The sequence below is a fragment of the Heterocephalus glaber genome, unplaced genomic scaffold (genome assembly GCF_053883595.1).
Source record: "Heterocephalus glaber isolate CG9 unplaced genomic scaffold, H.glaber_assembly_v1.0 deba00000936, whole genome shotgun sequence".
Lineage (NCBI taxonomy): Eukaryota > Metazoa > Chordata > Mammalia > Rodentia > Bathyergidae > Heterocephalus > Heterocephalus glaber.
The window spans coordinates 3849096-3863416 of NW_028258172.1; the positions used below are offsets into that span (position 1 = coordinate 3849096).

General features: G+C 39.8%; 1 protein-coding gene across 6 annotated transcripts in view; it reads right to left on the reverse strand.

Moving 5' to 3' along the window:
- Positions 1 to 4507: 4507 nt before the first annotated feature.
- Zc4h2 (zinc finger C4H2-type containing) overlaps positions 4508 to 14321 on the reverse strand; it is a 48088-nt gene continuing 38274 nt past the window's right edge. For 5 of the 6 annotated variants that reach the window (XM_004872256.4, XM_021250213.2, XM_013068317.3 and 2 more), the window contains 4 exons: positions 10523 to 10694; positions 7446 to 7618; positions 6490 to 6652; positions 4508 to 5739 (listed from right to left, as the gene is read on the reverse strand). In XM_004872256.4, the coding sequence (XP_004872313.1) occupies positions 5626 to 5739; positions 6490 to 6652; positions 7446 to 7618; positions 10523 to 10694 (622 nt within the window). In that variant the 3' untranslated portion in view covers positions 4508 to 5625. Of the gene's footprint in view, positions 5740 to 6489; positions 6653 to 7445; positions 7619 to 10522; positions 10695 to 13013; positions 13103 to 14321 lie in introns of all 6 variants that reach the window. The other variant, XM_087208144.1, reaches the window with a different exon arrangement.

Below are 14321 nucleotides of genomic sequence, written 5' to 3' on the forward strand. Positions count from 1 at the left end.
GAGGGCTATCTTGGGAATGACAGGCTTCTGCCGCATATGGATACCCCACTTTGGGCTGTATGTGGGACCCTGACTGTTCTTGCTACAATGAGTGCAATTGGCTACCTTCTACCTAGAGCAAGATACCACCACTGCTATGGCATATAGGCTCTTAATAGTGCCTGGTGTCTATAACGTTGTATCTCAGGTCTGTAAGGCACGTCTTATCTGTCCCCTCCATAACCCACAGTCTCATCCTCCTCCCTTGTCTGAACCAGTAAAAAGGAATAGGTCCTCCCCTGGAGAAGATTGGAAAATAGACTTTATTCACATACCTACATATAAGGGATGTATACACCTCCTGGTATGCATTAATACCTTTACTGCATGGATAAAGGCCTTCCCTACCAGGTCAGAATGGGTTCTGGAGGCAGTAAAAGTTCTCCTTAAAGAAGTAATCCCTAGATGCGGAGTGCATTGATCCATCCAGTGATAATGGACCCTCTTTCATATCCCAAAGCACATGGGCAGTTACCAAGGCACTGGGAATTAAGTATCACCTCCACACTGATTGGAGACCCCAATCATCAGGAAAGGTTGAAAGAGCTGACCAAGCTCTCAAATGAACATTAGCCAAACTGTATCAAGAAACCCACCCTAAGTGGCAAGACCTTCTAATTGCCTTAATGAGACTTCAGGCAGCACCCAAATCCAAACTTAATCTCAATCCATCTGAAATACTTTATGGGAGGCCCTTTTTGACATCTGATCTACCCACTGACACAAACCTTCCAACTCCTTTAAATATGTGACCCATCTAAGAACTTTCCAACAGGCCCTCCAGAAATGTGGAAATAAGATTCTTCCACTCCAGGGTCTAACAATTGTCAGCCCAATGTCTGCCCTGGTGACCAGGTCCTAATCAAGACGTGGAAAGAGGGTGTGTTAGGAAAAATGAAAAGAAACAGAGGTAGGTACAAGCTCAACAGGACAGGTTTATTTCAGAGCAAACCTGAGAAGGATTGCTCTGGCACTAGAGACCAGACTGGCTAACTCTCATACAGTCTATAAGGTCTTTATAGGACCATGAGCATAAAAAAGGAGAGTTGTGGAAGTAAAAATCAGGATGGGTCTTTTGAGGGGGAGAGTTTAGTACAAAGGAGTTGTGGCTATCTGCCAGGGAGAGGACTTGAGAAGATACAAGGAGTTGCATGTTGTTTGTCAAGAGCAGGGTTGAACAATGACTGTGAATTATAAAGTGTAGCTGTGCTTATTGGGCCTTATGAACCCATGACTGTACATCTGCAGCAGGTGTAAACGCATAGCAAAGGAAAGGGATTTAAAGTAGTCTCTGCTTAAATCATATTTGTCACTTCTCCATCAATGCTTTAGATTCAGACAATTAGAATGATAAAGTCCTGCTATGAAGGGTTTTAATTCAGATAGTGAGATGTAATGATAAATATATTTTTGAGTATTACTATTAATGCATATAGAATGTTTTACTTGTATCTCATTATTAGTGTATTTCAAAACATCTTGTTGAGATAGGAAATTAGAGGGTGGCAAAAACTGGCTGGGGAAGGAGGCATGACCTGTTTACTATAAGATCCCAAACACATGCATAGAACAGTTTCCAAAGCCCTGCATGGGGACTTCTTGTGAGAACATGAGTAGGCTTTCAATAAGATGGTCTAGACTTTACATCAACCTGAGGCCTGGGATCTCAGCATTGTCTCTCAGTACCTAGACATAGAAGTTTTCATGAGTTTCCAAGATTTGGATAGTGGAAAAGAAAGGCAGCCATGAGGAGCCGGTGCTATTATAGCTTTCTACGATAGCCCATGTTGTGTTACCCAGATGCAGTGTGTACTTTTATCTTTACTCTTACCCTCTTTCTCTACTCAGCCCAAGCTCACTCTGCCGAGCCAGTTTCTCTCCCACTGTTCATTTTTACCTTGTTGAGTAAACTTTGCCACTGCTCTTTGCTCATTTTGTTTAATTCTTTGTTCAAGATGAGAAGAACCTGTAATCCAACTCCAGAAGGAGAGGCCAACAACCCCAAATCCAGTAATGTTTACTTGGCAAGCCACTTTATAAAAGTAAGATGCCTGATAACATTGGGGCATATACTCCATTACAAACATTTCCAACATTAAATCAGTGTTCATATTCCATCCAATAAGTTTCACCCATGACAAGAAACTAATAACATTTTCTGATCTAGTTCTAGTGTTGGATCTTCAGGTATACATGACCATTTTGTCACATTTTGACATCAAATATTTATTTACATTACTGTTTTTTTCCTCATCTGAATCAACATCTTCATTCTGTACTTCTCTGTCATATCTTGCTAACTTCTCTGGCTTACATGATCCAAGTCATCACTGGTAGCTGAATAATCTGATGACTCACTTTCAACCTCCTCCCAAAATTGTAAAAGCAGATTTTCATGCAACATTGTACTTAATTGGGCTAATTCTACAAGAAAAAGTAAAACAAAACTGTAATTTAAAAAGTATAATACACAAAAATGTAACATGGTGCATAATGTGTGTTAGCTCACCCATTTACACTTTGACACACATGCACACAACTTGCTTTCATTGTCCCATGTGGGTGAACACAAAAATTGCTTCCTATATTCCTCCAGCACAGCTAAGACACACAGCTAGCTACCATTATCTAAAGTACATGTTTTCATTAGAAAAATATGGTTGGGATGTATTTTACCCACCATGATGCCCCTTTAGAGAAGTGTTTTCTCACCTCTTAAATCTGATCTGGCTCTGTGACTTGCTTTTATCAATTGTGCTGAAGCAGCTGTATTGCTGCATAACTTCTGGTTTTATGTCACAAAAGGCCTTATGGCTTTGGTCTGGAAGCCAGTTGCCAGGTGAAAAAGTCTAACTACTGTAAAGAGAGGCATATAGAGAGAGGCCCTGGAGGTCAAAAGAGAGGTAGGAACTTAGTGCACAGTTGTTCTAGCCACCTCCAGCTCAGATGCCAGATGAGAGTGCAGGGATCTTGCATGACCACCAGCCCTCCAGTCCCAGCCAAGCTGTCTGAGGCAACAATACATGGAACAGAAGTGAGCCATTCCTGGTCAGTCTTGCTCAAACTGCTGAAACATGAGCAAATAAATGGTGGCTGTTTTAAATTTGTAAGTTTGGGATACATTGTTTCACACAAATAATCCAAAAAGACTAAATGAGATAGCAGTGTCATAAGATGGCAGCACCAAGTGTCTGCCAGGTGTGGGTGCTCAATACATGATTATTTTCTTCCCATTCAGGAGGAGCCCTGGCTTGCCTGGCTTGTGGTGCTCAGAGAACAACTTCTGTTACTTTTAGTATAACAGAATTGACAGACCTGAACTTGTATCCCACCAAAATGCAGAGCAATTACTGTGCCTCCTATACTGTAAAGGGACCCACTGACCCTATAGAGATTAAAGTACAACCCCATTTCTACAGATTGGTGCCCTCCCTTTGCTCAGGCTGAACCATGGCAACCTCAAAAACAGGCTTGTAGTGAAACTAAAACCTCAGATGATGGAGTAATGTCAGACAAGATGAATAGTATTTCTTTTGACTAGTCCTCTAATCTACATGATTCCAGTGGCACAGGGAAGAGAGAGAAATTAATATTTGAGTTCTTACTGTATACCTGGCTTTGCTCACAACAGCCTCATGAAGTAGGTGTTATTTCCCCCATTTGCCAGATGAGGACAATGAGGCACAGAGAGGGCTTTGTCAGTTGTTAAGTTCCTTGGTACTGAGACATTTTAGTGACAAGAGGATAATAATTAGGGAGACTTTGGAATCAATACTGATGCAAAGAAAGAGAAATAAAGAGCAGAGAAGGAAAGGGAAGCCAAGTGGACAGGATTCAATACAGGGACATGCTGAACTATGATGCAGTCCTAATGGCAACCAACATATACCCTGTAGGGTGTTCTAAAGCTGAGATGCCTCTTCTGAGTTCTACCCTATGGTATTCCTATAGGGGACCAGGTCTTTATAGGCCTGCATAAATCAGTCACTAGATATCTAGTCTCCAATTTACATTGAGAGCTATTTCAACCACCTCCTCCAACAAGCTTTTCCCAAAGGGAGAAATGTTTAAATAGGACAATATGATGGATAAGTAGAAATAAAAATGGGCTCTGGAATCAGAAAAATCTGCCTTCAAATCTGGAACCTTCCTTTTCCTAGTTAATTCTGGATAAGTTATTTAACTTCTCAGTTTGCTTTTTTTGGGAAAATTATAATAAGAACTTAGCTTGTAAGACTGATTTAAAAATTAAATACAACCATTTGTATAAAGTATCTTGCATACAGACCTGGCACAGAATAGGTACTGAGTAAATGGAAATTATTATGATAATTGGTTAAATTATTGCACCATGATGATTGGCTTTCTCATTTCTAAGCTGGAATTAATAAAAGCAAAAAGCTATCCAAAATGGTAAATGGTACTACATCTTTTATATTATCCTTTACATAGCAGCACTCAGTCAGCATTACTCCAATGAACAAATGTTTATTTAAAAAGATTTGTACAGACCTAACACTCTTAATTTCAAAGAGCAGAGGAATCTTTCATATTATGAACACATATACTGTGGCAACTTAAAACTACAATTAAGGAAAGAAGGAAAGACATCTCTCTGCTCAAGCCAGGGGCCAAGAATTGGGGCTAAAATTTTTCAGTCAGCCTGTCCCCATTCTCATCCTTTAAGTCCAACAGTGACTCGACTAATAGACTCAGCTTTTGTGAAAAGAGACCTGTGGAGCTTGAGGAGCTTGAGGCCTGTTCTATTTTTAAACTAAGCATACAAGTATCAGCCTGGGGTCCCTCTTAATCTAAGGAAGCCCCCTAAAATAGAGCCCTTGACCCCAGTGTCTTAGGCAGTGAGTTAGACAGGATGTGTAGAGTGAGTCCAGCTCCTTATTTTCTCTGTGGGAAACTTCTATAGATTAGTAAAGATTAGAGGTATGGGGAAAAGGCCTACAGATATCAGGATCCCCAGACACACAGCTTACTACCTAAGAATGTTAGTATAACTGGGAGACCTGAGTAGGGAGAACTATAGAATAGGTCTCACAAATGAATATGCAAAAGAAGGTTTGTCTAAGCTACCTCTGGGCCTTAAGGATCAGTGTGGGGATGAGGGAGATATATACACTCAGCCTGTTGGAAAGTCCAGCAAGATTGTTGTCCTTTCAGAGCATAAGCAAAGATACATGGAAAGAAAACACTGAAGCTTTTTCCTGAAAGAAGATATGGGCTGCTCCCAGTCCCCAGATCCCACATCTCTTAAGATTTAGGCCTCAAACACAACTGACAGAGAATTATATGTGAGTCTTTCACCCTGCCCTCAGCTCCAAACAAGGGCAGATGCTAAAATGTTGATGGTACAGAAGGGATCATCAAAATCATCAGCACCTGAACCCCTCTTCCTAAACTAGAAATGCAAAGCACAGAAAGAAATTAGAGCAAAGTGAGAGAGAGGTTGTGCTTTTATCACATTAAATGGGAGACATGGTAGGGGTTGAGAAGGGTTTTTTTTTCACATCAGGACATCAATCATTCTGGCCAAGGGACTGAGCAGAAGAGTTCCATGTGTTCCCCCTTTCTTCATTCATCCTGTTTCCTTTTGGGCTTCTTGGGGTTCCGGGACCGACTTTTGGCTTTGCACAGAGGGCATATGGGTGCATTCCGGTGAATTTGCTGGTGGCATGACAAACAGGCCTGGTGGGAGCACGAGACAAAGAAAGTTAGTGCTCAGATTCTTCTAGGTCATGGCTCAGACTTCTCAGGGGCCCTAAAAACAATGTGATATCTAATCAAGAGAGAACAGTAATCAGTAAGAGACCTATGTAGAAACCAGTGCTCTTGGAGACTACAAAAAATGAATAACCCAGATCATAGAGGTATGCTGAGAAAATACATGCAAAACTGAGAAATAAGGCAAAATGAGGACTACATGTCAATTAGCATTATACTGGACTATTGTCTAACAGGACCACCCAGAGATTATCAAATTTTCCTCGACAGAAATCAGCAAATTTTTCAGTAAAGGCCAAAATAGTACATACTGTAGATTTTTCACATTACATGGTGTTTGGTAGAGCTAATTTATTTCAGCATTCCTTTTTTTCCTCGAATTTATTTGTTCTTTAGATGTTTTTGGAAGCTGCTTTGTAATCCTGCTTGCTCCCTCATTAATGACACATACTCACTATATATTTGTATAAAAGTTATGTTTTTACTTTTAGAAAATTATACTTCAGCAAAGATTGTCAAACTTCTTGCATTCTATCTCCTCTGGGAATGTGGGACAACAAAAACAGAAGACCCAACATAGCACTCCTTTCTCTGTGCCACAAGCAAAGGCTGTTTTAAGGAAGACCCCCAAGATAAGGCTAAAGTCCCAGACCCCATGGGACTTCCATGGGAGGATACTTTGCTTCCTACACAACCCCTACCTAGCTCACGTACCTTCATAGGTGGAGGCTGCTGCCTGAAGGTGGCTGTCTGCCGAGTGTCCTGCTTTCTAGCCACTTGGAGTTGTTGGGCGGCAGCGGCTGCAGCGGCCAAGGACTCAGGGATAGGGGGCTCCTGAGGCTCCGTCTGCCATTCTGCTTTCTGTTTCTCAAAGTAACTTTGGAAATGAGAGACACTGGCTGGATCATTCTGAAAGCAAGAACTTTGCTCCTCTTTAAAGATTCCATGCCAAGAACCAAGGGTTAGACCACAGTTCACTTCAGAATGTTCCTAAACCCTGCCCAATACAAGGTTCTTTTCCTTGGGTACCAGGTTCATTATCTGCTAGGAACATTAACCTTCCTTTTCCTTATCTCTGACAGAACTAAGATGAGCAAGAAATTGCAGGGCTAGCAAGGTTCCCAAAGTCCATTTCATCCCATGGTCATTTGTAGTATGCGTATGAAGCATACCCAGGCATCTATCTTTACGTATTTCTAGGATTAGGAAGCTCAACACTCCCACAGGCAATCTGTTGTACATATAGGAAATGCTTCCTTTTACTCGGCTGAAATCTGTCTGCATTTAAAGTGAGCCTAGTTTTTAACTCTAGGTCACAAGATGAAGCCCTAGACTTGCTGAAAGAGACTATAAAAGCTAAATATATTGTATATTTAAAGTTTTCTGGACATCCTTTAGAGACCGGGACTTTATAAGTGATCTCTTAAGAGTCATAATAAGTCTTGTCAAAATCATACAAAGAATTACTAAAGCCATTCAGTAATTCTAGTTTAATCATCATTCTTCTGGTGTAAGATCCCAGGATAGACTTGCCCAAGGTTACACAATGAGCCAGTTATTGACAGGCCTAAGACTAGGACTAGGTACCCTGACTTTCAGGCCAGGCTTTGTGCATATATACATGTCTCTGTGTGTATGGGAAGGGGGTAGACAGAAGTCAAGCAGCTTACTCCAAAGAGAGCTTCTCCTCTTCTTCACATAAGTCAGGAAGCCTTTGCAAGCCCAGAGTCATACGCAGAGCATCCACATGTTCCTTCAGGGGCTTATACTCATCATGTAGCCGGCGGGTAGACTCTAGCAGTTTGTTTAGGTCATTCTCAGACTGTTTGATGGTGTTTTCCATCTGGAAAATAGAGTGGGGTAGGTACAGAAAAAAGAACCCAAATTTCTTGGAGAGGTTTTTATAACTGAGTGGATACTAACACAGGCTCCAGATCCAGGCCAATCTATGTTTAAATCCTAAATTTGCCACATACTCTGGTCAATCATGTTTCTTCACCTTTGTAATGGTGACAGTTTAATAGTGTATACCTCATGCAATCTTAGTGAAGATTCAATGGTCAAATTTATATAAAGCACATATAATACAGGGGCGAACAGGTTAAAGGCTCAATAAACAGTATAGTTCAAATATAACATGTCAGAGTTGGGATGGCCTTTAGAATTCATTTAGTTCACCCTAACACCATTTTCCTGGTGAAAGCACCAAAGCTCAGACATGAGGGGACTTTTCCAGGGAAAATTTTCTTAGGAACAAGGACTCAGGGCTTCTGTCACCTAGAACAGTGACCTTTCTCCTAGATCAGTGGTTCTCAAAGTGCATTTGCCCGGCAGGCAGCAGAACCACTGAGCTAAATCCCCGGCCCTTACGTGTAAATACCGAATAGTATCTCTAGTGTGAGAAACTGAAAGTGTAAATAAGGATGAAAATGATTAAAATGAATAACTGGTAATTTGAAATAGGAAAAGGTCCAGAGGTGGAGGGGTGGCGGGAGGGGAAGGGGAAAGGGAAGAAAGGAAAGGAAAAATTATGAGAAAGAAAAAAAGAATGGAAACAAAGTCTATGTAAATAGGGAAGGGTGGCGGGGGTGAAGGGCACATAGATAATGGAAAAAAAAATAAGAACTAAGATACATCATGTTCAGGTACAAACACCCAATGATAAATGTAAATGTATTGTATACCTAAAATGTACCAATTAATATATAAATTTAAAAAATGCATTTGCCAGATTAGCAACAGCAGCATCATTCAGGAACTCAGAAATGCAAATTCTCAGGCTCCATTCCAGACATATAAAATTAGAAACTCTGTTTCTTAATATCTGTTATTCCAGTTTCTGATATCTTCCTTGACCTCTTTTTTCAAGTACTGTCATTTTCAATGTAAAGGTCTTTTACTTCCTTCATTAAATTGACTCCTAAGTATTTCACTTTTCTTGATACTATTATGAAAGGTATAGTTTGCCTAATTTCTCTTTCAGTGAGTTTGTTGTTTGTGTACAGAAATGCTATGGATTTCTGAGTGTTGACTTTGTTTTTTTTAAAATTAATTTTATTGGTACATTTTAGGTATACAATATAATGACATTCATCATTGGAAATTTACACCTTTACATAATCTTTCTTGGTTTTTATTTTTTTCCCCATTCCCCTGCCCTCCCTTCAACCCCTCCATCCCTCCCTATTTACAAAGACTTTGTTTCCCTTTTTTCATTTTCTCATATTAATTCCATTCCCTTCTTTCCTTTCCCCTACCCCTCCCACTTCCCCTTCTCATTTGCACCTTTTCTTCCTATTTCACATTATCTATTATACCTTTTCGTCCTTATTTACACTTTCAGCTTCTCACACTAGTGAAACCACTCGATATTTGCACGTGTGTGTCCTATTTATTTCACTTAAGAGTATCACCTCAATGTGCATCCATTTAGCTATAAATGTTTCTAATTTCTCATTTTTTATGGCTGAGTAATACTCCATTTTATGGAGTGTTTATGAGTGTTGACTTTGTATCCTGCCATGCTACTGAATTTGGTTATTAATTCTAGGAGTCTTTTGGTGGAGATACTCTTCTATGTAGAGTATCATGTCATCTGCAAATAATAATTTAACTTCTTCCTTTCCTACACTTATTCCTTTTATTTCTTTCTCTTGTGTAATTGTTCTGGCTAATGTTTCCAGAACGATATTGGATAGGACTGGTGATAGTGGACATTCTTTTCTTATTCGTAATTTTAGAGTGAACATTTTCAATTTTTGACCATTTAGTATGATGTTGGCTGTTCGTTTGTCATAGAGTCGAGTCTGACAATTTGTGTTTTAACATATCTTCCAGGTGACTCTGATTTTCAAATCTGAGATTGACTGGCTTAAATTTTCAGGCCCTCTGTGGCAAATATCTTTATTTCATTGGCTCTGTGGCTTTCATTAGTTGGCAGCAAAACTGCCAGTTCCTCATGAGACCTAGGAATCTGATCTCTACCAGAAAATCCTAGGTGCCTAGTGTCCAAATCTTTATATTTCTTTTAAGATCTTAGGCCTGATAACATCAGGAAATGAGTATTACCACAGAAACGAGTTTTCCAAGGATAGAAACTTAGCTCCTTCAAAAGTTATTTTTTAAAAATTCTAATATTCATAGGCTCTATGGATTGGAAATTACTTTACAGGTCAGTCCTTCTAACCTCCTTTCTTGTGAGAGAATCAGCAGTACAGCACTCCAGACTCTGCTTTAATTACTCCAAAAGAAGGAAGCTTATCAATTCAGCAGTCAGTTAATTTCCCATGTTCTAAGAGTTTCCAAAAGAGACAATCTAATGAAGGAGTTCTATTTGATAATGGAGCACAGGTAATTTGTTCAGGCTGGTTGGAAGCTTTGGAACACCTTTAACTGTGCCTCAGAGGCTGGTTCCTTGCTCTACTTTTCCCCAAGGCTATTATCTCTTACCTCTCAGACTCCCAGAATGAGAGCACATCATGGCTGAAAGAGTCCTTGGAGGTTACTGTATCCCTTTCATGGGGGCTGAGAGAAAAAATGAGGCCCAGAGAGAAGGGACTTGCCCAATGATAAGTGGGCAATCAGTGACAATGTCAGTGTGGGTCTCAAAACAAGATTCCTTCACTCTACCACAGCCTGATGCCTACTCTCCGAGGGTATTCACAGGTACATCTCAAGGAAAGGCCACAGCACTCACTACAGCCTTTTTCTTAAGGGGCCCACAAGCTCCAAGTAGGCAGCCACATACCACATTAATATCAGCATGGATCAGTCGGAGTTCCTCCACATGGGCCATCTTCTCCTGTAACAGGAGGTCCATCTCCTGCTTGTATTCCTTCAGGTGCCTTTCCTCTGACTCAAGTGCCTCAAACTCAGCCTTCAGCCGGGCCTTGATCTTCTCCATCTGCAGGGTCTTGTTCCTGTGGTTCCCCAAAAGCAGCAAGCAGGCCAGCAGAAGAGAGAAGGAAAGTGGAAATGGAGAACAGAATTAGGCCATGAGCTGGGGTTTCCCTTCTAAACTATCTTTCCCACATTCCTCTCTCTCTAGGCAAAGCTAACCAAAAGCTATCCCATAGAAATATTAGGAGATGCTTTCTTTTTTTTTTTTGTATTAAATTCTTTTATTGGTACATTGTAGGTATACAACACAATTACATTTCTCATTGGGAATTGTACCTTTATATAATGCATCTTGGTTCCTATTTTTTCCCCATTCCTAGCCCTCCCTTCACGCCCTCCACCCTTCCCTATTTATAAAACTTTATTTCCATTTTTTCCATTTCTCATCATTTTTTCCTTTCCCTTCTTTCCTTTCCCCTGACCCTCCCACTACCCCTACCCCTTTGGACTTTTTCTTCCTATTTTACATTATCGATTATTCATTCTAATCATTGGTACATTTTAGGTATACAATATAATGACATTCATCATTGGAAATTTGCACCTTTACATAGTCTCTCTTGGTTCTTATTGTTCACCCTTGCCCAGCCCCCCCTTCCACCCCTCCAGTCCTCCCTATTTACAAAGATTCTTTTCCTATTTTTCCATTTTCTCATATTAATCCCATTCCCTTCTATCCTTTCCCCTAGCCCTCCCACTTCCTTCCCCTTTGCCCTTTTTCTTCCTATTTCACATTACCTATTATACATTTAGTCCTTATTTACACTTTCAGTTTCTCACACCAGAGAAACTATTCTGTATTTCCACATGTGTGTCCTATTTATTTCACTTAAGAGTATTGCCTCAATGTGCATCCACTTAGCTATAAATGTCTCTAATTTCTCAATTTTTATGGCTGAGTACTACTCCATTTTATAAAAAAACCACATTTTCTTGATCCAGTCTCCAGTTGATGGGCATTTGGGCTGTTTCCAAGTTTTAGCTATTACAAGTTTTAGCTATTAGAAACTGCGCTGCTATGAGCATGGGTGCACATATATCACTGTGGTATGATTCTTTGAATTCTTTGGGGAAGATCCCCAGCAGTGGAATAGCAGGGTCAAATGGGACTTCCAGTCCTAGTTCTTTGAGGTATCTCCATACTGATTTCCACAGTGGTTGCACCAGTCTACACTCCCACCAGCAGTGGAGCAGGGTTCCTCTTTCCCCACAGCCCCGTCAGCATTTGTTATTGATTGATTTCATGATAGCAGCCATTCTTTCTGGAGTGAAGTGGAATCTCAGCTTTGTTTTCATTTGCAAGGAGATGCTTTCTTTTAAGAACAAAGCTCAGTGGATGTCAAATAGGATTAATTTTGTTTCCTTGGTTCATTTGCAAATATGAGATGAATTTTAAGTATGAGATTAGGTATGAGTTTAGGTATGAGATTGATTCAAGGAAGCACATTCAGTGGACATGGCCCAGAGATGTCTCTCAATGAACAGAAAAGTCCCAAACCACAAAGAAATTCCATCTAAGATGCAAAGAGAGACTTCTTGAGAAAGTCTAGAGAAACACTGTACAGTAAATTTTCTGTAGTGATAGAAATATTTTGTATTTGTGCTTTCTAACACAGTAGCCCTAGACCATAGAGCATGTAAAAATGCATTTTATGTAATTGAGGAACTGAATTTTGAATTTAATTTTAATAAAACTAAACTATCCATTTCAACAACCATATATGGCTAATTGCTCTCATACTAGATAGCACAGCTATAGTGTCTACTCATCAGTTCCATGAGTGGGAAGAGAACTATTTGGGATCACTCTTTTATTTAAAAAATATTTATAGTGATTAAATTTCAATTATATACCCTCTGGTTTAGGAATCCGACACCTGGAAGTTTAATCAAATAAACAAAAAGTTAATACACAGAGATGTGTTTTCTGGGCTATGGGGAAAGCCAGAATATTTAGCAGTCAGAGAGTTGCAACATGAAAAATGTTGGAAATTCTTACTCAATGAAAAGGTATACGCATTAAGATTGCAAGTATTAGTACTAAGATTGAAATTTAAAAATATATATGCATGTGACTAAAGAAGAAAAGGAACTGAAAAGATGTGATTTCAAGGACATTTAACACCATTTGAAGTCTACCTACAGAAGAGGCTTATAATATTTTGGAAGGAGGCCCTTCTGAGGCATATTGCTGTCATTCCACTGGCCCCCTTACTCCCTGATTCTCTGGACCTGTCTGACCATCCCCCTTACTCATATTTGGCATCTCCTTTTGTCTGCCTCAGTAGTTAGCCTTCTCCTCTGTCCTAGCCTATCCCATGTATACTCCAGCCCCACACCTTGGCCTTTGACTTCTGAATCAGTCAGCTTCTGTCTTCAGGTTCTTTTTCTCATAGCACTTCCTGAGGCTCCTGCTTCAAGAGGTGTCCTTCAATGGCCCAGGATCACAGAAAGAACTGTGTTAGATGGGTAGAATGATGGGAGTTCTTCTCTTTCTGTACTCAAGAACTTTTTTCAATGTTATTTCATTGTCTTTGCTTTAGAAAGGAGTAAAGGTATGGTTGTTATTCCATTTTTAGAGAAGGAAATTGGGGTTCAGAATAGTAACTTTCCCAGGACTATAAAGTTAATAAATTGATTGTTGAGATTTGAACCTACAAAACACTCACTACTACAGACTATCTTTAACTGAGGTTACCAGGATGAAGTGCATAAACATATCAAGAGTTCGTGGTATAGCTGTTCAACTGTCTTGCAGAGAAATGATACTGGTTTATGTTGGTCAATTATTTATTTAGATCCTCTCATATCTAGGCTTCTGTTCTCCTCTTCTAGGTAACATGCAGAACAATCTGAAATTTGCCTTCCCCTACCCCAATTTTACAGCAGGGAAAATTGAGATTCAGAGAGGTACAGTGCCTTACACTAATTCATATAACCAGTTAAGGCAATTTTGGGCCCACAACCAATTTCTGCAGGAAGAGTCATATCATGAAAGGAATATACACTTTAGATCATACATGGGTATAAATCCTGGTTCTGCCCTTGACTATTTGTTTGCCTTTGGAAAATAACAACAACTCCAATTATATTTTTAACTCTAATTGTTGAGCACTTACTATGTATGAGATACAGAGGGATAATATATAAATTCATTCAACAGGTATTTATCAAACACCTATCATATGCCAAGCATTGTAGTAGATGTTAGGGATAGTGCAGAGAACAGGACAGTATATGGATAAGAAGCTTGATTTACTGAGGAAAATGGACCCTGAACACATGATTATATATACAAGCATATGATGAAAGTAGGGAGGAGATGCAGAACACAATGAAAGGATCCAAAAAAATGCCCTAACAGTGTGAACAATACTACAGAGTCAAGAGGATAGTGCAGAGGTTTCCTCAGAATCTGAGGATGTGATATCTAAGCTGAGACCTGAAGAACAAGTATGAGGGAGCTAGCTGGTGAGTACAAATGGACACAGTAGAAAGTAGTCTAGGTAGAGGGAATAACATGAACAATGGCCCCAGAGCAGAAAAATATGGAAAATTAAATGAATTACACAAATATCAGTATGGCTGGAAAATCTACTGCAAAGGGGACTGGGGCCTAAGTGAAACTGGGGAACTTCACAGAAGTT